The sequence below is a fragment of the Chlamydotis macqueenii genome, chromosome 1 (assembly GCF_036417535.1).
Source record: "Chlamydotis macqueenii isolate bChlMac1 chromosome 1, bChlMac1.mat, whole genome shotgun sequence".
Lineage (NCBI taxonomy): Eukaryota > Metazoa > Chordata > Aves > Otidiformes > Otididae > Chlamydotis > Chlamydotis macqueenii.
Genome location: NC_141556.1, coordinates 33,545,344 through 33,572,539, shown reverse-complemented (window position 1 = coordinate 33,572,539; position 27,196 = coordinate 33,545,344). Strand labels below are relative to the sequence as shown.

Sequence of the window (27,196 nt, the reverse complement as noted above, 5' to 3'; positions counted from 1 at the left end):
ACCGATGCACATAAAACTTTATTCTAAATTAAATATAATTGTATATATATAGCATTTAAAACCACTATATATGCAATGATTTAAAAATCTTTCACACAGACAATATTCACCAAAAGTTAATAAAAATTATTTTTTTAAAAAGTCATCTAGTAACTGAACAGTACCACACACAGTAATTTAAAATATTCAACATGAACTCCATGCTACACTAAAAAATAATCTGCATCACAAAAAATAGCCTGTATCATTTAAAAGAATATAATCTTATTCTTCAAAACTGCAGAAATCCACTACTTTTCAAGTAACAAAAAAAAAAAAAATTAGCTCTCTGTACTCTAAAACAGAAAATAATGTATGTTGCTAGTAATTGATAGCAACAGAATTTATCCAAAGCAGTCTACCTTCCTGCAGATGCATTTTCATTCAATATCTGACCCCACTAAGCAGTAAACAAGTTTACATACACCAACACATTTCAGTGCTCCAAAAATTAACCTAAGTTTCTCTAACTACAATAACATGATCTCATAGTAACAGTCCTTCAGTACCAACGTTCTAAAAAAAAAAAAATAAAAAAAATAAAAATGGCTCTGACATATATCGTTTATATACTTGGGATCCCTTCAAAGTTTAAGGCTTGCAGATGCAAAATACAAATAAAATAACTACAAAACAGAATTACCTTTAACTGACCACTGCACCAGACCAGTAAGGAATTACAAGTTCTTTCTGCTTTATTTTATAGCATTTTTAAAGAGTAGGGGTATTATTTTTTATTATGGCACACACTGAAAACCAAATATAAACCCACACTCAAAAATACTACTGCAACAGCTTGATAGCACTCACCGCAAGTAATACTGTTTTAAAGCGAAGGCAGCGTTAGAACAACTTCTGGGAAAGTTAAACTCCTCTACAATTTCTCCCCACTGATTCTTCTCTGATACCTGTCAAAAAAAAAACAACACACAAGGCCGAGATACACAACGTACACACGAACACCTCGTCGACAGCAAACATCACCAAAAAACACAAGCTGCCACAAAGCAAATGGATAAATATATAAAAAGACATAAACACGAATGTATATGGGATTTAGGACTGTGTATTTTAGTGACAGTCGGTGGCATTTCCCCCACGGGAATAATCCCGCTTCTCGCCGGTATTTTACTCCATTTATTTTTTAATACAAGCATTATTTTTTTCCGAGGGGGGAGGCCGGGAGCGTTTGTGTTGTTTTGGGGTTTGTTTGTTTTTGTTTTTACTGCCTGGACAATAACCAATCGGGAGTCCCTCTGTCGCCCCCTTTTAAATCCTACCGCGGTCCGTTAAAAACCCAAAGAAGTTTAAAATCCGGCGGGGCAGCCTTGGCGGGGGCGCCCCCTGGCCTGCGGGGCGCGGGGGCGCCCTCCCGGGGGGTCCCCCCCAGCCGGAGCCACAGCCGGAGAGAGGCCTTTCTTTTGAGGCCTACATTTCTGTCCCTAGCCTTGAAGCCTAAAGATGGCTATTTGATTACACACCGTCTTGGGTGCCCCTTTTGTTATTTTTCTCCGGGAAGGGCTCGGTGGGCAGCGCCCGGCCCCCCCCGGCTGCGAGGATCGTTTCCTAGCCCATGCTCCGTGCCGATTATCGATGTTAAACATGCCCGCTAATTTTGAGTTGCACTAAAACTGCACTCAGACTCTCTCCTCTCTGTCTCTCCCTCTGTGAGAGAGAGAGAGAGAGAGACACGCAGAGCTGCCACCACAACCGAAAGAAACTGCCTCTCGCCGACCGGAGCTCTCTGCTCCCTCCTCGCTTTCTCCCGGGGAAGGGGGGCAGGGGCGAGGGGCTCCGGGGGAGGCACGGGCGGGGTGTGCGCCGTACCCCCGGATCCCCCTTCATCGCTCCGCCGACAAGGCCAAGCCACCAACCTGCCTGTCTCCTCGCTTCCTTCTTCCACCCCCCACCTTCTCTAACCGGCTTTAAATAGGACGGTTCCCGGCCACCCCGGCTCCCCCCGCCGCCCCCGGGGGTCAGAGGAGACTTTTGGGAAGAGGTTAGTGGGAGGGAAAGCCAAATTAAAACTTCCACTCACCTTCCCAAATCCGCCTAAAGTGGTGACTCTGGTATAGAGAGCGTGAAGATCCAGCTCCTTCCCACCCACCACGGGGATCTTCTTAAAAGGAGACCTGCCAAAGGAGATACACACAAAACACCACAACTTGTCAGCTCTGCCCCCTTTTCTCCCCTCGCTGGGGCTGCCGTGTCCTTCAGGGAAGGGGCTGGAAGTTGGATCTGGTCGGTTTAAAAGCCTCCCCCCCTCCCGTTCCATCTCCCCATTTTCCTCACCCTCTGCTGTGGTGAAACTGCCGCAGCTCGTCCAGGAAAGCGAGTCCCTTTCTCCGCTGGTCTGCGTGGTTTTTACCCGTTGAATTTGCCATTTTTGTATTAAAAAAGGTCCTCGTAAAAAAAAAAAATCCAATTTGAAAAAAAAAAAAAAAAAACGGCCGACAACAACAACAACAATCCCCGGCTCCTCCTTGTCTTTAAGAGACCCAGGTGCCCGTGCTCGGCCGGGGATCAGCCATGGAGAGGGGCTTGTTTAAAAAAAAGTTTAAAAGGAATAAGGGAGCCCAGAGAGTGTGGTAATTGCGAGTCCTGTCTCCACACAACACACAGGCAAAGAGACAGGGAGGGAGGGAGAGGGGCACCTCTCAGTAATTCCTCCTCCCGCTGCTGCTGCCTCTCTCAGCACCACAAACCCAACCGATCCAGCCTGCACATGAGACTCAACATGGTGCTGCTGGATCGCACAATGAATTGGGTTACTGTTGTGGTGGGGTGGGGGGGGGGAGCCGGAGTGAGGTATTGACAGTGTGTGTGTGTTACAGCCGCGGCTCCATGCGATCTCCCTCTCCCTCGCTCGCTCCCTCGCTCCCTCTCTCACACACACACACTGTACAGCGACGGCAGCGGCGGCGGCGGCGGTGGCGGCGGCAGCGGGATTCACTTCTCTTCTCTCTCAGACAAAAAGATCTGAGGCCGCCGTGCTTCTGCCTGGACGAGAGCGCAACACAGCGGACCCCGCAGGCCGGTCCCGGTACTGCAGGAGGCTGCTCTAAAGGCAAAAGCCAGCACAGCCCCAGCAAGCAGTTCCTGGCGGGGAACAATAGGCTCCTCTCGCCGCTAAGGGCTCATCTGCAATGTGCCGCAAACTTCACACAAAGCCGGGCGGAAAGAGGCGAGGGAGAAGGAGAAGAGGAGAGGAAAAAAACGGCTACTACCGGTTGTTCCGGGGCTAGGGGGCCGGGGAAAGGGCCCTCCCTCGCCAGGCTCGCACCGATCGGCCTCTCCGCGCTGGCGGGCGGCGCGGGGGGGTGGGGGGGAGGGCAGGAAAGGTGGATTTGGAAAGCGGGGCTGAATTTTTTAATTGGACTAAGCCCAACGCCCTGAGTTCAAGGGGAGAGAAAACAACAACTGAAGGGGGCACTGGTGGATTCGGACTTTTGAAAAAGTTTCCGAGTCGTCCCCCCCCCGCCTCCCCCCCGTGTCAGCCGTTTCCAAGGGCAGGAAGTCGCCCCGGATGGCACGGCGGGGGCGGGAGGGGGGGAGCAGGAACCCCTCATTTCGAGAGGTGAGGTATTTAAAACGCCCGAAAGGAGAGTGCCGAGCAGGGGGTGCTGTGGAGAGGTTTGCCAGGAGGGGCCTGAGCTCTGGCTCCCTCCATAAAGACGTGTTTGGTTTTTTTCTTCCTTGGAGATACCACGGCCTGTAATCAGAGTGCTTTAGGACTACTGTACTCAACCTAAGCCGTTTACATGTTGCTGTATGTTGATGAGTGGAACATACAGCATAAAACTAATGAAGGAGGAAGATCTTGGCCCTCACCCTGGATAGGCAGTAGCCAACAGCAGCACTGCAGGCCACGTTCCCCTCTGCCCGTGGTGTGTACAGTGTTTGTAAACACTTTTGTCTCCTGACATGTTTTCCATAGAGGGGACCTGCCCACCGACCACGATGGAGCCCCGCGCCGCTTGGGGCAAAAGGGAGTGGGAAGGGGCCCATGCAGTGGGCCGGTGCCGTCCATCGAACCTTTTCTCCTCAGGTAAAGCAAGTGGTGGTCCAGGTGGGCATTTGTCCTTCCCTGGCAAGCAAACAGAGCTGCAGGTGAGCACTTCCTCCAGTTTAAGAGACTCTGGGGGAACATTTTCCCCTCACAACCAGTACATTGAAATCCAAGGCCAGATTGGACCTTTAGTTTTCTTTAAGCAGAACTCCTCATTACAGTCAGTAAGGAGCTGTGTTTTAAAATCAATGGCACATTATGGCCCCAAGTGAGCACTTAGAGAACGAAAACTATAATTCCTTTCTACTCCATGTACTAACTTACTTCAGGAAATAAAACATTTTTTCAAAGATTTTTTTTTTCCTTTGGACTTGAGTGCTGTTTCAGCTTGAACATAGCCATAGAGACAGAGATCTAGTAAGATTCTTGGTAAGATTTACCCTGGGCTCACACTTTGGGGTGGGGGAGGGTGGGAGGGAAGAAATCCCTCAGTTTCAAATTAATACTCCGTATTGGAAGTTGTCCTCTCTGTGTACATGGAGTGGTGGTGCATGAATTTCAGTGTAAGGAATGCATAGTGCCTATTCACTGTAGCATTAAGAGCCCCCACCCCCCTATCCCCCCAAAATTAGATCTGCAGCCGATCCTGGTCTGCAGCTCCTGTCTGTGACACTCCCGAGTTTCTGCTATTTCAGCAACAGTATGCACAAAACTCCCAAAGCCAGATGAGAGAGGTTTAGAAGAAGGAATTGGAAGGCTAAATCGCTCTTTCAGACATACACAGCTAAGCCTTCCTTCCCAAGAGGGCGGTGGTTTTTAATCATGCCTTAAAATTCCTTAAAAGCAGGGGGTCTCCCCTCCGCGAGGGGCGGTCGGCAGAGGTGAGTCGCTTTCCTCGACCGGGTGCTGTGGGGAAGGGGAGCGGGTGGCAGAGGGGAGGATAGGCAAATTGCGTAGCAGGGCTAGGTGGGTTTCCATGCTAAGCACAGCAATTGCGCACGGTCCCTTACGTAACTGTCAGCTGGGGATTCCCTAGAGGGGGTCACTTTATTCAACCATTACACAGACCCCGGCCGCCGCTCCGGCGCGCCTGGGCTGCCGTTGCCGCCGCTACTGAGGTTGCGGCTTACAGCTATAGCGCGGCGGTTCCTCACAAAATGGCGGCGCCCATGGAAGCGGCAGCCCCATTTTGTGCCCAGCAGAGCCTGTCAACAAAACGCCGACTTGGCCACGGCTGAGGAACAGAAGGCGGCGGCTCGTTCGCGTTACAGAGAGCGGAGGGAGGAGAGCGAAGGATTTCACCGCCCTCCCGCCGCCGAGAGGAGACTTTCGATCAAGTGTGCGCGTTGGGGGAGGGAGAAGAGGGAGGTGAAGGGGGACGCGAGCAGCGAGCGAGTCAGAGGCTGCCTTATCCCAGTGCGGAGCTGCCGGAGCCGCGGCGCGGGGGAGGGGAAGGCGAAGGCAGGCGGCCTTGGCGCTTCCCGCGCCGGCTCCGCCGCTCGCCGGCGCCCAGTTCATGGAGATCCGAGGGCTTCAGAGGCGGGGGGGCGGCGGGAGCGGCAGGCGACGCGGGGCCGGGCGGGCCGCGGCGGGCGCGGGAGCCCGGGGCTGCCCGGGCCGGAGGCGCTGCTCCCCCGCTCCCGCCCTCCCGCGCAGCCCGGGCGGACGGGACCGTTCCCGGCGAATTCCGGGGAACCTGTAATGAATGACAGGACGGTCTGGCTCCTTACGTGGCTAACTAGGTCACTGTCAGCACTTAATGACTGTTTGTTTCATTTTAGTGCGTGCCTTATGAATAAACCGGCTATTAGGCTGATGCTTCAAGTAACACTATCCGCCACCAAGGTACAAAATGTCTGTGTTGGACTCTGATCTTGCGATGCCAGCTTGGTAATAATTACTGTTTTACATTAACGATGTCTTGGTTCTTAGAGCTTGGTTCTTCAGCTTATAGCTGGAATAGCTGGAGATCCCCTATGATAAGGTGGTGAATACTATAGTATTGCACTACCGGTTTTGTTGTTTTTACGTTGACGGGGGCTCCCCTCTTTTTTTGAGGCAGAGAAAGGGCTTGTGAATTAAGACCTTTTTTTTTTTTCTGATTTTGCTGTCTTAATATGCATGCATTTTAATGGTGTTAAATAAAGGTTGATTTGTATTTATACATTTATATCTGGTAGAAATGATAATTTTTAAGTGTACTCAAATTACGCTGATATTTAAGAATTACAAAATATCTCTTCTTGCATATTAAGGAGTCAAAGATTAAATGTAGGGAAAAAGGGGAAAAAGTCTTGCTAGTTATAAAAAAAAAAATCCTTTATTGATCTCTGTATAGTACCTGTCAGTGCAATTTGAATTTATTTAAATTGTAAAATAAAACTTGTACAATTATAAACGGCTTGTAAAAGTTATCATATAAAACAAATTTCAGTGTGTAGATGTTATGTGTGGAATGAGCATTCTTGCAGACAGACTGCAGATCCAGTAACTGGATTGTCACTGTTCTGTAGTGATTGGGTGGGGTTTTTTAGTGGGTTTTTTTTTTTGTTTGTTTATTCGTTTTGTGTGTGTAGGTAGCTTTTTTAAGCTACAACTCTGCTAAGTGAATCTGCTGTTCTAATAGCCGTATCCTGTGTTTCAGTTTCAAACTTTTTTCTTGAATCGTCAATATTAAATTTTGTGCTTATAATCTATGTGCTGAAATGCTGCTATCCAGAGAGCAGGCCACGATTGCTCTTGTCAGTGTGCCACTAACTCTGCATTTGCTTTCTGTTGGGTGAAATATTCTTGCTCATTTCCATTTTCATTTCTGCTTGTGCTGCTTTTGAATTGTGGCAACATTACATTTTGATTAGAGTAACTAGTATCACTAGCTGAATGCTACTTACAGTAAACAGTGAACTGTAAATCCTTAGAAACTGAAGTTTAGTGTGTTTTATTTGTTTGCGTGTATGTGCTTGTGTATATATGTGGGTTTAGAAAATGCAGCCCATTAGATGGGCTAGGGAAGAGAGTAAATTCACTCTTTAAGACCACAGACAGTAGCGTATAATGTAGGTACAATCTGAAAATAAACACAAGAATTACAGGATTAGGATCTAGTAGAGGAGAAAGGGTGAGAAAGCCAGTGGTAATTTTTAGTGACATTCGCCTCAACCGTTTTTAATAAAAAATGTTAAAGTGTTGGAGTTAGCTGTGTATGTTAGGCTAAAGACTTCACTGTTTGCACAGCTTGCTGTGACAAACTTACACTTCAACAAGGGGCATTTACTCAGCAAGGCATTAGTCCTACCCCTTCTTACTGAATAGTATTTTAATTTTTTTTTTTTTTTATTGCATGTTAGTATGCTAGCTTCTTTTAAAGATGCTACTGCTTTGTATAGACCGTAACTGGCTAGTCTTCAGTGGTACAGTATTAAATCATATATTAAAGGTCTTATGCATAAAATGAACTGCTAAACAGTACAGCAAAGATGGGAAAGCAGGTGTACAGTATTACAGGCTACTTCTGCACACTTGTACAGAATTTCCACTACGGTTAGTGGAACTTAATTACCCCAGCGGACTTAGTTTAGATAATATTTTTTTTAAAAAAAAAGCTTTCACATTGAAAAGAACCAACTTCTTAAGTTATTTGAATGACATATGACACTTCCCTCCTAAATCTCCTAACAAGTTGTGTGCCTTCCTCATTTCAACTTATTTTTATGGTATTACTACTCAAGAAATAAAACAGAAGGGAAAACAGGCTACATAAATGCTGTTGTAACTACTCAAATAACTTGATTAAACACTTTGAAAGATGTTACCTGTAATTATTGTGATTTTCTAATACTTGCTATTCTTCACAAAGGTCCACCTCTTGGAATCAATGAATTTTGTCGTCATCTAAGCTCTTAAAAACGCTTCGAAGTTGAGGGTTTTTTAGTTGTGCAATGAAGTATGAAACATGAAGCAGGAAAACCCTAAATGTAACTGAAGGAGAAGTAAAAATAAATACTTGAATGCACTCCCACTTGATTTCAAAACTGCATTGCTTTTGAAATCGTAATTCTTTTGTAGGTCCTGACTTACGTGTTCTTAACACTTGGGTTGGCAGTATTTCAACAGTAAGTTTAGAAAGATTCTCAAATTCATATCCTTTTCTTACAGGTGAAAATATTTGCTGCATTTCTTAATTATCATACCTGTAATGCAGATTAGGCCCTTAATGGCGGAAAATATGTGGAGATTCTAATAACCATCGGTCTGCAGCACAGAAGTCACAAGTGTCCTGACAGCAAACCGGTGCAAGTTTTTTAAAAAGAAAAAAAATATATTTGCACTTAGTAAATTACCTGTTTCGAGCATTACTTTGTGATTACCTCTGTGTTTGTGTGATCTGGTGGTTGGCACACTTCCCATGCCACTATGGCTGTACATGTTCCCTGAAATAGCACTAGTGTGATTCATGTTTCTGGTTGGATGTGTGAAAGTTTGATTGAGATGCAAAACTCAGAGAGTTCTGAATTTTAAAAAGGAACCATGCTGAGAAATATGGAAACGATCAGGTTAAATTTGGCTCAAACTTTAAGGGTTTGTGTACAGTAAGAGTGATGGTATCTCGCATGGATGGGGAAGGTCTAGTTAACTTAAAGCAAAACCAAACCTTGTAACTTCATAATGTTTGTTAGAAGTCTAAGTGGGAGAATGCTACTAGTAGGAGAGTTCTCAGTATTGCAGATCTGCCAGCAATATTTGCTTGTCACGTAGCACTGTCTCATCTATATATTTTTACCAATTCAAATGGCAGTCAACAGCAGCTAAAAATACGTAGAAATTTCTCTGAGTAAGCGGTTGCCTTAGTTAACTTTTATATAGGCATAAATAAAAGGGGAAGTAGTTCGTGCGACTGTGAGTGTGTGGATAGACAATACATGTGACAATTTATGCATTTCAATGTAATGGTGCAAAACCTTTTCTGAAAACTTAAGTAATAAATAAAAAAAAATACTGATTAAATAACATTTAAGCTAACTAATCTATTGAAGTTGCCCAAGCAAATCAGACACTTAAAAGCAGTGAAAAGACATAAATACCCACAGATGCACTTTTGAAGGAGAAAATTTGTTGTTTAATTATGATTCTTAGTCTATCTGTTGGTGATCTAGTTAATATTGATTTGCTCTTACAGACTGCTGGTAGATGGGGAGCATTGCATTGAATGCTGTTGTGTTGCCTCGATAAAAAGAAGTCTCTATTTTCAGACTAGCTGAAAGGAAAAACAAATCTCAAACTTGCTGCATTGGTCACACGCTGATGGGACACCTAACTTGAAAATCACATTTAAAACGTTGGACTTAAAACTGTTTAACTGCAGTAGTGTCTAACATAACTGAAAACAGCTAGTGAGAAACAGTTTTTGAGGTTGTTTACATATAAAGGGCTAACAAATGTAGTCAAGTATCAGTTCCTGTGGCTTGCAGTAACAGGATAGCATTTGAAGCTCTTAGGGGAATCTATGACTCTGTTAATCCCCAGGTATTATTAAAATGTTTATTAGGCTGAGCTCCTACTATTTCTGTATTTTGAACCTTAGCAGAAGATCTGTCTTACACAGAATCTTGCTGCAAACAGGATAACCAAAGTTGCTTAGGAAAAAGTAGGAGAAATAGAGTGTATATATGCTCCATCAATTCTTGATCTTGGAGCTTCCAGAGCTACCAGGATCACTGTGTAACAGCGATTGATGCACAGAGCTGGGGCAGTGTCTGGTTTCGAGCTGAGATGTACCTAACACTGTTTTAGAGAAGAAGGAGCGTAGTTCTCTAACCCCTTACCAAGAAGCAAAAGTACAGTCTGTGGATATTTAGGGTAGCAGTGTTAAAAATGCGTTATGCAAACTAGTCTGCTTAGCTTTGTCCTTATCGAGCTTGTGTGCAGAATGGGGAAACTGCAGGCCACAGAAGGGTCTCTTCCCTCTCTGAGACTCCCTTGCGTGTGTTGGAGAACAGTACTGAAGCTGGAAGAATTCTTGCAATCCTGCTGAAGAAAGAAAAAGGGAGGTGAAAGAAAATATGGACTCAAGAAAAGGAGTGAGGAAGAACTCTTAATTCTGGGTGGGGCAACCCCCTCTGTAGGGGACTTTCAGCAGTGTCACAGGCGACTTCAGATATAGATCTCCTTAGATGCAGTTACTATACAGTTTGTCTCCATCTTTTGCTGATTCAGGAATATTTAGAGCTGCAGCTATTCACTCTTGATTTGTAATCTTAAGGTTTTCTTTATTAGTTTTAAGTAAAACTTAAGTATAAGGTTTTAAGTATTTTATTTCAGTTTCTTGAACACAAACTTCCAATGAAGTCACGTGCTGCACCAGGGACTGTTTGTAGTGAGTTCCCCAGTGTAAATAGTGGTGCCCTGACTTTGCAGTATGATCTTTTGGAATGAAACTTCTTCCTGTGCCACTTCATCCTTCATGAAATTACTCTAGTGTTAGTTTACAAAGTCAAAATGGATTTTTTTTTTTTGTTAATGCTACAGGTTTATCTAAATTTGTAAGACAATAAAAGTAAAGTAAGCCTGTCTGTGAATGAAACCCCTAGAATATTGTGTTTGATCTGTTACCTCTATTTTAATAACTCTGGGCTCATTCTTCACTTTGGTTTAGGAAAATGAAATAGTGTCATAGTTTTTCCTTCGAGAGGTTGCCAAGCTATTACGTTGCCCCTATTGCATTCCTTTGGAATTAGTTGTGCTTAGCACTTATGAAAATGGAGTTGTGTGTCCTTAATCCAGGTGTTTCTGTCATGTTTGCAGTACTATCCAGAAATTATGGTACATATTTGATAGTGCAAGTTTCCCCATGTTTTTTAAGTATTGTGCTAAGGAATCCTCTCCTTTTGCCAGAATACGCTAATTAAGCTTTCAAAGATGTTTTTTAATGGTCTTTTTTTAAAGTTTGGGTAACTTGCTGCAGCCAAGTTCATACCAGGACCAATGTATTTCTTTCTAGAAGAAAATACATAGATATTCTATTTATTTATTTTTTTACCTGCCAAAGAGTTCTTGACTTTAAATGTCTAATAGTTTCTGTTTTCCATCTGTGTGACATGCATGTGTATTATGATAGTCCTTAATTGTATGATCACTTTTTTAGTGCATAAACCTTCAGTTTGAGATGGATACTGCTCATTGAATTAAAAAAAAAAAGAGAGGTTATGTATCTGCATGATGTTTAAATGTTTACCTGTTTATTATTTTATTATTATTTTCCCCTGCATTTTCTTGCAGGCTTTTCTGGAGTAACAGTTAGGAGAGTATCTGAATGCTCATACTAATGAGTTCACAAAGTTCTCAGTAGCATTATCATCACTATAATGCTGAGAAAGCTAAGGCACAGAGGAATTCAATACAAGAATGCCTGCTAATTTGGCATGTTCTTAATTTAATCAAATAACAGTTTCAATGGATATAATTTACAGATTATTTGAGAGTAGCAGTAGTTCAGCAATAGGAGTGCTAGCCATAACTTTTGAGCCGCGTTAAATTCAGCCATAGGCTTTTTCACAAATGTGTGTACATGCTATGGTCCTGTCTGCATTAATAGGGCTTTCCTAGTCCAAGGTTATTGTCATGCTCTAGTCTTTGAAATGTTTGCAGTGCTCAGAAGCTGCAGTCAAGAAGGCTGTATACACGTGGTAGATGCTGCTTGGTATTCCTGTATTTAGTTTCCAGAGGCTCAAATTTGGAACTCGGAAACAGTCTGTCAGAGGCCACCGGTTCGATGCAAGAAACTTGCTGCTCTGTGTAAATCCCTGATAAAGACAGAAATAGAAATGGGGTATACCCAACAGGATGCATTTGCTGTAGCCTCCCAACACCACCCATCCCTCCCCTGCCCCCCGAGGCCTGCTGCTGACTCTCTGCGCTGGCCTGGGTGCCAGAAGAGGGAGCATGGAGCACAGTGGAGCCCCAGCCTTAACTGCAGTCCCCACTGCTGCCTCAGGTAGGAGTAACTGCTGGGACCAACCTGCAGCATTGCTGATACCACAGAATTTTCAGAAAATCCAGCTTCGAGCTCTTTTTTTTTTTTTTTTTTTTTTTTTTTTTTTCCCCTATGCATGTGCAGCTTGAGATTCAAAAGCTTATTGCTTTATCATGATGTTCAAGAGGAAGACTGCCCAAAAGGCATATGCCTACCGAGAGTCTGCTCTCCCACTATATTTCAAATTCTCTCTTCAAAGTAAAGGCCTTTTCAAGTACATTAAGAGGATTTTTTTTTTTTTTACTTGAGTAAAAATGAGAGTTGTTTGTTTTTTTTTCTCCCCCAGTTTCATCCTTGCATTCTTGTTGAAAAGTTCTTTTGAAAACAACAGCTTGAGGCAGACACCTGGCCCGGAAAACTTTGTCCCAAGTAGTTTTTAAGTTCAGAAAAAACAGTGTATCTTCAGTTGTTTCTTCTTACAAGGTGTCTTGGAACCTGAAGTCCTATCGAAATTCAATCCTGAAAACATATCCTAGTAGCTATTGGGCTCTATTTGCATTTATCATCACTATATGCAATGAGATTGTAAAATATCTGTACACTGGGCTCAAATACAGGAAGTCAGCTCTCCAGTGATACGCTCAGCTCATTCCAACATAATGCTAATTACTCAGATTAACACTGCCCAATACAGAGTCAGTGTATGAAAGAAGAGTAGCAAGTCCCGTACTTGTAATCCAAGAAGTAAAAATATTCTTTGCAGTGGTCATTTTAGTGCCGGCTTACTCAAATGGGCTTAGGGCTCAGAGTAGCTGGAGGAATTCTGTCATGTTGGGTACATTAAGTGAGCCTTGGGTACATTAAGGGAACTGTGTCCCTTTGCTCGGCAGAGCTGTGATCACCCCATTCAGTCCTAACTGTTGTTACAGGGTCACAGTCCAAGACTGGAACAGTTTCTTCAACTAGCTGGATGTCCTGGGAGAATTCCCAAAAGATTACTTAGTTTACTAATCTCTGCTCAAGGGCTTCTGCTGGCTTTGTTGCTAACAAAGGCTTAGTAAGTACTGCCTGCTAATTTTTTTTTTTAATTATTTGTTTAAATTTTAAGAGAGGACTGCCTGATGATGGCGAGTGAGCATACTGTTAAGAGCTTTTTTTGTCCTCATTGTGGTACTACTGGCTTCAGTTAGGTGTGAGAATGACAGAAGAGCTTTACACAGCTGTTTGCTTTATTTGTGCTTACCCTGTCCCCATCCCATCCTCACAGAATGTTTGGGAGGTGTCTTGTAGCAATATAATTAGAACACAGAGGACTACTCTGTGGTCACATGCCTCTAATAAGGGGGGTGGGGGGAATGGGACACATGACAGAGACACCACAAAAAAAACTCCAAAACACAAATAAAAAACCCTGTGGTTGAGGGAGAGGAGAGGGAAAGCTTTCCAGTTCCTTTTATATGATCTTCATAAGCACAGTTACTGGAGAATTGAGTTTTATAGCTTGAAGTTAATAATATTATTCTATTAAAAAATTATTCATTTAATACTCCACTAGGTATTTGGATGTTTTACTGCACGTTTGTTATAGTGAGAGGTCACTAAAAGTCTGGTTTTTGGTGCTTTTCTAGTCCCAGGGAAGATGCAAAAAGGAAGACTTCTGTTTTGTTTGTTCTTGTTGGTTTTAATGGCAAATTGCAGTTCCTGGGCATAGAAGTCAGTGAAGCTGACTTGTGTATGTCTGCAAGTGGTTCAGTGCCAGCAGGAGAGAAACAGGCGCTTCTCAGACAAATCATTGAAGCAGCTTCAGTACTCTTCTATATCTTTTCATGGAAAGTGAGGGGATGTGAAGTTTGGAAATTTTTGAAGGAAAAATTGGCAGGATTTTAGATGGCCTTTTAGGTAGTCCAGCAGGTCTTCCCCAACCTTGGTAGATGACTGAACTCCTTCTAAAAAGCTGGCATGCACACTTCAAGACCACAGCTCTCCAGGCGTCTTGAAAAATGGGTTGTCCTGCCTGGTGAAGGAGTTTCTTTTAAGTTTCCCCTGTGTCCAGTGCCACAGCAGAGTAGTGCTCACTGGGTGTTAGGAACAAATTTTAAAATTATCAAAAGCAGAGCCAGAAATCACCAAACATACTTTGGGTTTATTTGTTATTGCCTTAGTAAATCTTGATGATCTTAAATAGGGAGTGGCAATAAATATTAAAACCCACAGCTTTGTAAACACAGTTATGTTATGGGAAGTTTAACATTTGGAAAGGAGGTAATAAATAGGCAGGTGCACAAGCCTGGGTGTGGCAGGAGGAGAGTGCACTGCAGGCCAGCTATCTAGGGTGGCACATTTCGAGCATAAACTATCGAATACAGCACTGTACCACCCTCGCTGAGTGCGCCGTTCTTTGTGCTGGTGCCCTCCACATATCAGTCAGAGAACAGGAGCTCTTCAAGTCACAGCTCCCGTCACTTCTTCCAGGACCTGAATTCACGTGCCTAAAAGACGTGTAAGTCTGTGGGAACTGGAGTCCAGCAGTTGAGCGGTGGTCCCCAGAAAATGTTGGATCATCTCTCAAAACCAGAGTCCTGGTATTCTGTGTAATATCTTATGAATTATAAAAGTAGTCAGGACTTAAGTACTGATACATTGTTCTCTTTATCGTGCTTTGCTTTGCTCATCTCAAAATTAAATGGACAAAACTGCTGCCAGTTCACTGCTCAAGCACAGTAAGTAAAGATGCTTGCAAAGAAAGTCACCAATTGAGTTCATATTCTGCAGTGGTGTTGCCAAGTATTTTTTTGTAAAGAGTTTCCTATTTTAAAATACTTCATATGTATACTATCTCTAAAAAAGGACTTTTCAGTGGTTTTGTGGAGGTGAAAGAAAGAAGTGGTTGTTATTATGAATATATAATCTTTTGTCTGAATACTAGATACAAGTTACAGTTTGGGTGTATATCCATTTGTAGTGTTTGATCCCAAAATTTAGTCACCCTAAGTATTCTTCCTCATATTCTGTGGTGCACCACTTACAGAAGAAATAAGGGTGTGGGGAGAGGGGAAGGGAGAATTGCAAGCAGCTGATTCTTGTGTCCTTCCTTTGCACATCAGTCACTCCTTAAAGTACACCGCAGTTTCAGTACAACTTAGCAGTGGTTTGCACATCGTTGCATTGTTTCAAAAACATTTTGTACTTTGCAGTGGTTATTTAACTTACATGAACAGTAAAGTTTTGTTGTTTGAACTTCTGCCTGCTTAATTGTAATGAAAGGAGAAGTACGAGCTATGCAAACATTTTATTGAAGTATAAAAACAGAGCCAGCAATTTACACAATCTACAGAAATGACATGTCATTACCACAAGCTAGCTACTACAGGAAGTACCTCTTGAATTGTGTGCCAAATTAGATATTAACTTAAGACTCTGCTTACCCCAATCCATAAAATTAATTTGGGATAAAATATTCCATGCACTTTAAGAGCCCCTTAAACTTTTAGAGTGGGGAAAAATGTAGCAGACAACTCCTAGCTCTTTTATTGGGCAGGTTTTGATGTAAAAGCTCAAATCTTCTCAAAATATGGACTATGATATAACTTGGGAGGCAGTTTTTTCATGGGGTCACCTCTGAGTCATGAAAATGTGCATGCACAGTATCCATATCTCCTCTTGACCAATGCGAGTCTTGTGGTGCTGTTTTGTTCTAGGAACAGCTGACATTTTGGGCAAATCCTTGGTGCTGAAAACCTGCAGGTAAATAATTTACATAATGATATCACTAACCTAATACAGTAATTGATGTGCCAAGCTAGTAGCTCATGAATTGGTAGCAGTCTGACTAGCGAGTTTCTGAACAGCAGTAATAGCTTCATCCTGCAGCAGAGTGGCTTTTTACGGTTATGCAGTAAATACTTAAACCGATGACAAGTTCTGGAACCACTGCTAGTGGTTCAGTAACAGTTACCGGGTAAGTTGTTCCACAATTAGTGGATCAGCTTAAACTGTTGCTGCTTCCAAATGGAAGCATACCATCCACCTTCATCCCATTCTTCCTTCCTCTTGGCATTAACATTCACACAGCTGTACTGCAACCTAGATAAAGATTAATTCAGATGAAAATTTACAGGACAAAAAAAGTTACCTTTTGGAGGGATTTGTTACCTAAGAAGATTCACTGTTTCATGAGCAGCATCAGTGCAAGAGAAGGTGGAAATAAGCATCAGGGAAAGGCAGGGCTCCCTCTTCCTCTATTCCACCTTCGAAGGCTCCAGCATCCGCACCATTCAGATACCAACAGCAGGATAAAGCTTTGTCCCACTTGTTCTCGCTGATCAGGGAGTCAAGACAGTTAGGTGCTGCTACCAGTTTCTTGTTGCTGTTTAAAAGGATGACGGTGAGTCTTCCGATAAATATTTCCTCTAGTTTGCTTAGCCCTGTTGCCACAGGCGTTTTGAAAGGGGTGCACCTGGCTGAAGAGTTACCTGTGCTCTTTATTTCTTTTTCAGGGCAGGTGGGGTACAACTGTCATCTTGTGGTATTTACAAGGAAACAGAAATAGAAAACTAACTTTCATTTTACATGCAGCATGTCCGTGTGGGATGGACATAGACAATACAGAAATTAGTTAGAAAAAGCATTTTGGCTGGTAACAACTCTGTTACATTTTCCTTCTGTTGCCTGCTTTCAGCCTGTGTGTCACAGAATGTTGCATTGCATCCAAAGACCTAAAATTCAGACTTTGCACGCATTGGGGATGGAGGGAGGTTGAGCCTAAAATATCCATAAAGAGCCATGTTTGCTGGATGTTTTCAAGATTGAGATTTGGAAATAAGTTTCTCTCCTTCAGTCATGAAGAATCAAAGATAGACCCTTTTGGACCGTGGCACATCTATATTTAGATTTTCTGTACATATACACCTTTTCCTCCCTCTATATTTTTCTGTGCGTGAATTTTAAGGTAAATGTATATGTGAAATAAATTCCACATCTGAAGTAGTGCAGATATGGGATACTGCTGGAATGGCTATGCTTCCTACATGTCTCCGTACAGATGAGAGAGGCAAAGGACACATACCACAGGCTTAATTTTTGTAAAATTAATGTTTTCAGTCAACATTAAAACTAAATGCTGAAGTACTGTATTGTCTCCCCTTGACTTTCCAGACTGCTGCCCTTCTGTAGACCCATTTGTTTTAATTTCTGGTAAATCTTCTCTGTTTTAGCCTTCTTTCCAGCTTCTGCTTCCTCTACCTCCTCTCTGCAACACTTTGGCACTGGAGCTACAGCACATCAGTCTGCCGATTCATGACTTCCTGATAAGCATGGAGGGAAGAATTAAATTGCAATGAACCCCAAATTATAATTTTATGTTATAAACAGTGAAGTTAAGCAACTGAAAAATAAGTACAGGCTTTTAACTGTTGATTTTCAGTTAGAAAACCTCCCCTTTGCCATGTCTATCACATTGAACCTGTGGTCTGCTTTAGAAAAACAAGGGGAGAGGTAGCTCTTTTCACAGCTCACAGTGGAAGTTTCACCACTCCACTGATGGGCAAGGGTTGAGCTGGAGCCCAGGATAATGCAGCAACATCAGCCTCACCACCACCTCTGCCTTACTTCAACAACTAGGGGCTTGGCTTCAGCAGAATAACACAAGGGCTTGTCATGTGTTACCCTCCAAGTACAGGTTTGGTCCTTGAATTCCTTGAAAGCCTTGGGAGGCTCCAGAAGGACAAGTCAAATGCCTCTGCATATGAAGTGAGAAGAAATGGCATGCAGTTTAGACCTTGGGATAGGCTCAGAGTAGTCCAAGTTAGGTAAATTCATGTTCTTCAGTGTAAAACCTTTTTTTTTTTTTTTTTTTCACAATAAGACATTATAAAAAGTCATCTGTATTTATTATGTGAGCTAGAGCAGAGGACATGGAAAGTTGGGAATGGAAATGAAGAAACAAGGTAACTTAGTTATCCCTCTTTTTAAAAGTAAAAATGTCACATTTTAGTTGCAAAGTCCACACTCTTCCAGCCCAGCTGTGGTACTTCTCACGCAACTGAGAAATGCTATATAAAGCACTTGATGTTAGGACAGAATTTCTCTTTCAGTTAACTGAAAGTTTCTTTCTAAACCAGGTCCAGGTTCAGCAAAAAGATCCCCGTGCTTCAGAATTGCTGTGACTGAACTGTGAGGGCAGCATCACATTTTTCTCTTAAATGTAGTCATTGATGCCTCAGACACAGCTGATGTCCATTGAAGTTTTTAATTTCACTTAAAATGCTAAAAATCCTTTTAATGTACTTACCCTTTCTCCAAATAGCTTCTTGAAGTTTTATCTGTTTATAGTGCTAGAAAAAAACCTGAGAAACAGCTAATTATTAAATATGAAGATATTGTTAGATTAAACATGATTCTTTAACTAATACCAAACTCTGTTTTCACACACATTGTATTTTCCTATTTCAAGTGAATTTACCTATAATCTAAAAATATGTCTTAATTTTGTATTTGTGAAACCTGCATTAACATTATGGGATTATTCATGTATAAAGTTGTGGAGGCAGATAACTGAAGGAGCATGGCTTAAGAATGCAAACACTTCCTGGTACAGATTCTACTTGTTATCTGTGGGACCTACAGACAGTTCCAAATAAAATACGATATACTGGTTGGGGAATCTAAGTGCTATTACAGAACAACAACAACAAAAAAAGTATTTAGAGGTGAGAGTAGCCATAAAAATTAAGTTTGAAGGAAATTATAATACCTAAACTTAAAGTGCTTGACATGGTTTAATAGAAAAATCTGATTTTTTTAAATGGGCTATCTCGTGAACCTGGCTGTATTTTCCACTGGCAGAGGGCCATACGGAGCCTGTATTCCTCCTTCTTGCTACAAAGCCCAAATTTGGTATTCTTTAACATTCATGGTATGATATTTGTTGATGAAGAGAATGAAGGGAACATTCTGCACTTGAAAAGCAACTCAGCTTCCAAAGGAATGGGATTTCTAGTCTGAAGGAAGAGAAAAATCTGAGCCCTGATAAAAAAAAATGAGCATCAGGGCTGCACAATATCCAACTTTAAACATACTATACTGCCCCAAATATTCCTGAAGCTTGGCTGTGATCCTTGAAAAAGCTGTTTAGTATTCTATCAGTGAATTCAGCAGCAGAATCTGCAATTTTTAAGTCGGATGTTTTAACTTGCTTTGTGCAGAGGGACAGGATAATTGCCCTGGAACAGGAGTCGCAAAACTCCGTAGTGAATGAGACCACTTGGTCTAGTGAAAAAAATCTTGCACAAAGGAGGACCTTGGAGCTTTTCCAAGTAGAGGTACTGCTGTCTGCAGGTGCCTATTTTACTTAGGATTTGTAGCCTAGAAGCTGTCCTGATTGCTGTTTATGTCCTTTTATTTAAAATATGATGAGAATTCATCTTCAGGAGGAAGAGTCGTCGTCTGTCTGCTTCAAATACATTAGGTGGGAAGTTACAGCCTTCACTGAAGAAAAGCCAGGTGATAGACCACATCTGTATTCACCTTGCAGGATGTATGCAGGCCCTATTACTCCAACTCAGAGACTTTTTCCCTTTTCATGTAGGATGTGAGGCAGGGAGCATCCCGCACAAGTTTCTCTCAGCGACAGTGCTGAGGTGGAGTGGCTTGCTATGGTGAATTTCAGACAGGTAGTGAGTTATCTTCTGTTTATTAGACACTCAAGATGTGTATGTGCCTCTACAAGTCTTCTCCAAAGACTACTTTTCAGTCAGCATGACTTATAAAGGCTGGCTCCTCTTCTCCTGTGCAAACCAGGAGCCTTAACTGCCATGGAAGGTGATGTACTTCTGATAAATGTACAATCCATCATTATTTTAGAACAAGAAGAGATCAGGAGCTTGAACAGCAAAATTACAGACTTGGAAGGTTATGAAGACATCATTAAATTCAGAAGCCTATGGCCACATTAAATAGGCAGGAGCTGTTAACTGGCAAAAGCCTTCATCATTGAATATGTGGACATTCTCCTAAGCAGTCCTCCCTCAAGGAAGCAGCTCTGACCCTCACTATATCAAGACTTCTTGGGCACATGAGATTACTAAGGAGGGAGCTCTTTGGCAAGTGAAATGTAGCAACAAGGAGTCATCTCCAGCACTGGTAAAAGCCTACATGAAGTGACTGCAAGCGTGCTACCTTTCTTATCTTTGGCACTAATGAGCCTTGGAGTATAGTGTGTTCCTTGGACACTGGCGAGTGGATAGGACACAACATGGATAGGACTACTTTGCTCATCTCCATAGCTAGCACCAACAACCTGAAAATGTCCTCTTAATCTCCTTGTCTGCTCCTAGCTTTGTTAGAGGTGATGAAGGTAGCACCTGTCACAACAGGCCTTGGCACCACAACGTTTCTAACCTCCTCACACTTGTATCATGTTTCTCCTCAGGATGTGTTACAAGCCCTTTGCATCAGGGCCGCAGTACTCCTCAGTGCTACAACTGTGTTAAAGGAAGCTTCTCCCTGAGATTCCCTGTGGCAGGTGATAAAGATATTCAAATCTTGAAAGCCAAGTGAGGTTTCTGCTGTCAAGACAGTAAAAGTGCAACTCCTTATTCTAGGGAACACCAGGTTCCAGACACGTGTCAGCACTTGAAGCATGGATTAAGTGCAAAAAATCCAATGGCAGTTTCTTGACACAGGTGATTGGTGAGTCAAGTAGGGGAGGTGCTCTGCTGGGCCTGTTACTCATTAGCAAACTGGCTGGGGGGGTGGAGGTTGAGGGCTGCTTTGGCTGCAACCCTGAGATTATGTAGTTGAAAATCCTGAGGTAAATCAGTGAAACAAATAGTTTCAGCCTTGACTTTCGGAGAGCAAATCTCAGCTTGTTTGGGGATCTACTGGGCAGGATCACACAGGAGGCAATTAGCTGCCTCTGGGACAGCTAGTCGATCTTCAAGAGCAGCCTCCTCAAAACACAGAATTGGTCCACTCCAAATCACAGAAAGATAAGCAAACGTGGTACAAGGCCAGTATGGATGAGCAGGACACTCTTAACTGACCTCAAATACAAAAGAGAAGTATGCAGAAGGTAGAAACAGGTCCAGGACTACCTGGATGGAATATAGAGACATTGCCCAAGTCTGCAGGGAGGGAATTAGGAAAGCCAAGGCTCAGCTGGTGTCACAACAGCAAGGGATGTGAAGGGCAACAAAAAGTAAATGTATCAGCAACAAAAAGCCTATGAAAAGTGTGGGCCAAGTACTCCGTGTAGCAGGGGGACCCCCTGACAAATGGCATGGGAAAAGGTGATGTGTACAATGCCTGTTCCGCTTTTTATTGTTTTATTTTGCCTTTTTATTGGCAATATTTACCCTCAGGCCTGAGGCTCGTAGCAGAGTCTGAGGGAGTGAAGCAGCAGCCATAGTAAAGAAAGACTGAGCACTTAAGCCAGTTGGACCTACACAAGTTCATGGAAGCAGATGAGATCCATCCAAGGGTGCTGAGGAAGCTAGCCCATGTCAATATGAGTCTGCTGCCCATCAGCTTTAAAAGGTGATTAGGGATGTCTCTGATGAACAGAAGAAAAAGGCAAATGTCATACCCATCTTCAAGAAGGTTGAGAAAGAGGATCCAGGGAACTCTAACCTCAGTCTCCTGGAAGGTTTTTTCTCCTGGAAACCATTTCTGAGTTCATAAAGTGCAAGAAGGTGATTAGAAATAGGCAGCATGAATTTACCAAGGGTATACTGTCCCTGATGAGCCTGATGGGTTGATCATGGTAAGTTTACTGGTTCTGTGGACAAGGGAAGAGTAGTAAATATTGTTTACCTTGACTTTAGCAAAGTTTCCCAAGGTCTTTGGTAGTATCCTACCACTCAAAATAGTGAGATATGGACAGGATAAGCAGATGATAAGGTAGATGGAAAACTGGCTGAACTACCAGGGTAAACAGGTTGTGACTGGGGTACAAAGTCTGTCTGACAGCTGGGTGCCAGCGGCAATCCCCCTCAGGGATAGATTCTGGGGCCAACGCGGTTTGGTGTCTTTGCTGTTAACGATTTGGACTATGGGAGAGAGTGCACTATCAGCAAATTTATGGGTGATACCAGCCTGCAGGGCAGCAGCTGATATGCTGGATGGCAGGGCTGTTATTCTGAGGGACCAGGACAGGCTGAAGGAATAGGTTGCCAGGAGCCTCACTAAGCTCAGCAAAGACAAATGAGAAGTCCTGTGTTGGGCATGGAATAACCCCCTGCACTTGCGCATGCTGGAGGTCAACTGATAGAGAGCAGCTTTGCAGAAAGAGGCCTGGAGTCTTGGTGGACACATTGAGCATGAGTTGGCAGTTGGGACAAACAAGGTCAACCTCATCCTGGATTATATTAGCAAAGTGTAACCAGCAGGTCCAGGGAAGTAATTAGTCCCGTCTATTTGGCTCTTGTGAGGCTGCTTCTGGAGTATTGTTTTTGGCAGCCCAGCACAAGACATTGACGTACCATTGTGAATGCAGCAGAATGTCTCCAAGGTGACACAGGCTGGAGCAGAAGCATATGAGGAGAGCATGGAGGGGCAAATACAGAGAACCAGGCTCTTGGAGGTGTATGTTGATAAGGGAAGAGCTAACGGACTTGTGTAGCAAGACAGGAAATTCTGTGTGTAAGGAAAAATATTTTCACTGTTAGGATGTTCAAATGCTGAAATGGGTTTTCAATAGATACTGTGGAATCTCAGTTCTTGGAGATAACTCAAAACCTGATCGAGCAACCTGCTTTAGTTGGAGCTGCTTTGAATGAGAAGTTGGACTAGCTGACCTCCAGGGATCCCTTCCAACCTGTCCATCAGAGGTGCAAGGCAGAGACCAGCGGACGGCAAGTTTGCCACTGCAGATCTGCTAGAACACTTATTGCCTTTGGAGAGCTCAAACGTCAAAGGTGAGGCACCTACACATTTCAATGCTGAAAGATGGCAGCTGAATTTCGATTTTGAGGACTGCAACTTTCAATGTAAAGCCCTAAAATCTGTCTGAATCTCTTCTTGAATCTGTCTCTTAATACTGAACTTTGAAAAGCATGGATCTGTTTTCAAAGAGCCATGCTTCTCTGCTGAAGACATGAAAGACCTAAAAGGATGATTAATCAGGATTGCTTTGAGGGACATTTTCATTCCTATTGTCCCTAAAATGAGATTGGAGATAGTAGAAAGTGGCAGATGTTTTGGAGTGGCCCTATTGTTTTCAGGACTGTTGTTTTCCTCTGTGGGTTTCTTATCTCCTTAACAGTTAATGCATACCTGTCTGTAGATAGCTAGTGTACATGACTGGAAGTGGCACCTTTTTGGAATTAGATCATAGTTGTCTTCTAACTGGTGTTAATTCCCATTTCCAAACACTCTGCTTAATTTCAGCATTAGCAAAAATATATGAGAATGTGATGTTGCTGCACTCAGGTGTTGTGTAGGGCTGTATGCGGACCTCTGCATTACAAGAAGAATTGTATGAAAGGAAAAGTTGACTTCCATTAGCATCTTCCTGTTAAAAAGTATGCACATTCTAAACATAGTGCTTGGGAAAAAAAAGTCATCTATCTCCTCCCGACTGTGATCAAATTCTATACATTTTATAAGAAACAGTATGAACCTACTTTATGTCTCACTAAAAAATTAATATACGTGACACATATTTTAATAGAATATATGACTTTTCCTTCTTCTGGTGTAATCAGTCACAGTTTTGCCAAATTGATAGGGATGTCTGATTTGGCGGCAGCTTCTATAGGTATAGGTAACAGGACAAATACAAGGGAGTGGATAATCACAACCTTTACCTTAAAGAAAAATATCCATCATGTTTTTAACCTTTGATAACTAGAAAGTATTGCTTGTATTTTGTCTTAAATCTAGCATTTTACCATTAGTTTGATAATGCTTCTCTCTGTGTGACAAAATAGTTAGAATATAAAGCCTCTTCTCTTTTCCTCAATAGTATGGTAACAAATCCACATACTGGCTTATATTTTATTAGAAATACAGGGAAGGGGGAAATGGGATTTGCCAAATTGGGAAAGAAAAAAAAATATTTATCAGCTTTCAACACTTATTAAATTATATCATGCTCTGTTAGAAAAAAAATGTGGCTGTTCAGTCTTGTTTTAGAAGAGGTTCTATGATCCAAAAACGTTAGCATATTCAGCACATATAATAAAAGCATCTCTCACATGCTGGTCACAAGGATATACTTCTACAAAAGAAGTTGTAACTAATGAGTCTCTTTCTCCTTAGTTAAGAAAATAATTTCTATTTAAATACATTTGAACTTTCAAGATCTGCATCTTTTTATAAGCCATAGTTTAAAGCCTATGATGCAATCTGAAAACTATCAAACATACAATCTTCCTAGTGTGCCAGGACTTTGATTACATAAAAATACTTTGTTGGTTCACGATGAATATTCATAAATGGTATATACATGGAATGTATATGCACAGTATAAACATCATTGTGAAAAAAATAGCTCTATATTTATGGAATATTTAAAAAACCTGAATCATTCCTTTCTACCTCTTTTTATTTATTTTTTTTTTAAATAATGCCTGTTTTGGGTATATTATCTCAGTGTAATTTCTGCTGTGGTGATGTCTCTGTAGGATTGTAAATAGTTCCGCTGCAATGAGAACTGGGGAAGAGAGTCTATATTAGCTACTAGTTTACTTGATCATGTCCTGGAATATCCCTAGCCTTCAGTCAAACTCATTGAATTTCTCTCCTGTTTTAGAGTGGGTAGAGGCAGCTGATAGGCCTGGAGTCATAGTCAATGGGGATCTAGTCAAAACAGTCAATATTGTCCAGAAAGTGAGTCAACTAATTTTAAAGCAGGCATCTACTTTTAGTCAGATGAATCACTCTCTAGACTCCATTGATGTAGATACGTCAAGCTGGATGAGATGGATACCACCCTTACATTCCCTAGATGTTTCTGTTTGGGAGTGAACTGAAGCACTTGAAGTCTGTAGTGCATTTTGCATTACAGTTGCAATTGTGACAACTACTGTCTCAGCCTTACTGAGTTAGCTGTAAGTCATCAGCTTGGCATTGCCAGCTGCATACATGGACTCTACTATACATGAACTCTTCATGGTCCATACATGAGCATCTGGTGCATCATTTAAATGCAGTAAGTTCTTGTAGTGTCCTTACTAAAAACTGACTTTAATAAGAGCCACGCTTACACTTTAGAAAGCTTGCTTTTTAAATAGCTCCAAAACTTTTAAATTAAGTTGGCTGACTGATTCTAAAAAGTTTTCCAAGTGTTGTAAGGACTGTACCAGATCCGTATCAGAAACAAATTCTGGCGGAACATCATTATATAATGCATGCTAAATTCTGTCTGTGAATTTGTTTTCTGGCATGTGAATGGAGAAACAGCCTCATCTTCTTGTTCTGGACCTCCTACTACTATGCCCCTTCTCAGGAACAGAGAGAAGCATGGAAAGATTGGGTTGAAGCTGCTAAATATCTAAATAATATCTAATATCTGCTATATATCTAAATATCTAAAGCATATCTAAATATGCTTTAGATAGAAGAGGAAAGATAAGTCTGATGGATCAACAGGTAGAGCAAACGGGAAAATAATCCTGAACTTCTAAGTCCTTTGGCTTATTCCATGTTGTTTTCTCCAAACACTCTGCCCTTTTTTATCCCTATCCCCCATCACAACTGGGTTTTTTTGTCTAATGCCCAATTCCATACCTTCCCTAGCAGATTGCTGGCAGGTAGGGGAAAATCCTGGAACAGTGGATGGCCCAGAGCAGTGTCCCGCAATTCGTAGGTCCTTATATTGACCACCAGCACCGTGTTTCATCACAGACAGGGTAGCCCTTAAAGGCTTTACCTCCAGATTGGAAATGTGCCATAGGCATACAGAGGAGATATGAGCAGATATCCTCCACTGACATGTTTGCTTTGCAGGAATGAAGAACAGAGGAAAAAATTAGCAGAGGCATGAAATTTAAGGAATTGGTACACTGTATTTTTTTTTTGTTCATCATCTCTGAAGTAGCGTCATGTCTGGATGAGAGCTCCTCTTTCCTCCTGAGTTATGTCAACAGGCAGGTCATAATAGGGATGCTTCCACTCCCACTTACTCCAAGGCTGAAATCCTTGAGATGGGTTATTTATTCCTCTGCTCAGCATCCCTCTGCATAATTCTGGATGCCCTTTGCCTGGAGGAAGTCACAGCCCAGCTCAAGGTGCAGAGGCTTCCTTAATAGCATGGGAGGAGAAGTGGGAGTGGATTTCACAGAAACCTCTGATCAGGAAGCTGCCTGAGCAAGCCGGTGGGGAATGGCTGCATTCCAGGGATGTGCTGGGGAGCATATCCTGGCCAGTCCCAAACAGTATTTACTTCAGCTGCATTTGCCCAAGCACCGGACGGAGGGTTGTGCTTGAAGGCTGTTTCCGGATTTGGCCCCGCAGGTGAGGCAGGGAGGGAGCTTCCTGTTGTGGGAATATCATTCAGGCTTACGGGGTGAGCTAGCAGGTCTCAAGCTCTCTCAAAAATAATAAGGCTAGGATTCCTCGCCTTACGGCAGAAGTTTAGGTTCATATGGAGGTAAGTATTCCAGTCCCAACAGGTGCCTCACTGGAGACAGTGAAGCTCTGCAGTGCCTTTGAACCTTCTAAGAGCTGGTGCCAAGTAACAAAAATGTCTGGTATCTCTGCATTGTGCCCAAAATAACAGGCTAAAGCAGGTTTTACCCTTGCAGGGATATTTTTTTCACTGTGTGAATTCAGTAGTCTGGTTTTGCACCTGTGACAAGCTGAAGTGCTACTTGCCTTTTCCCTGGCCCTTGGCTAATTGTAGTTTGAAAATGTTGTTATACGATGTCCTTAACATGGGGGTTGTAATAAGTAAACAGTACATCCTGTTTACATGGTGACATTCATTAAAACACAAATATTGATGGTTTGTTCCACATTTTGTTCAGTTGTATTATATGCAGTCAATATATTTAAAGATTATTTCATGAAACCAGTTTGTTACTGCAATTTAAGGAAAACTTCACGGGTTCTCTGTCCACAATCTTGTCTACTTTAGGAATTTGTCCTATTCCTGGAAATAGATTTGAAAGCTAGAAAATGGCAGGGAATGTAAGTTTGCATCATCTTTGCTGACTGTCTGTCTATATACTTGTGTAATT

The 27,196-nt window shown here is 42.3% G+C and overlaps 2 protein-coding genes across 4 annotated transcripts in view; one reads left to right on the top strand and one right to left on the bottom strand.

The window, feature by feature from the left end:
- Window positions 1-3,008, bottom strand: part of ARID2 (AT-rich interaction domain 2) — a 101,676-nt gene extending 98,668 nt beyond the window's left edge. For 2 of the 3 annotated variants that reach the window (XM_086748370.1, XM_086748377.1), the window contains exons 1-3: window positions 2,332-3,008; window positions 2,078-2,171; window positions 850-947 (exon numbers count right to left, since the gene is read on the bottom strand). In XM_086748370.1, the coding sequence (XP_086604496.1) occupies window positions 850-947; window positions 2,078-2,171; window positions 2,332-2,423 (284 nt within the window). In that variant the 5' untranslated portion in view covers window positions 2,424-3,008. The other variant, XM_086748367.1, reaches the window with a different exon arrangement.
- A 991-nt stretch (window positions 3,009-3,999) lies between these two features.
- On the top strand, window positions 4,000-17,356 carry LOC147601997 (uncharacterized). The gene is made up of 3 exons (XM_086739934.1): window positions 4,000-4,087; window positions 5,070-5,893; window positions 17,231-17,356. Exons 1-3 carry the CDS (start codon window positions 4,000-4,002, stop codon window positions 17,354-17,356), a joined length of 1,038 nt encoding a protein of 345 aa, XP_086596060.1.
- Window positions 17,357-27,196: the final 9,840 nt, after the last annotated feature.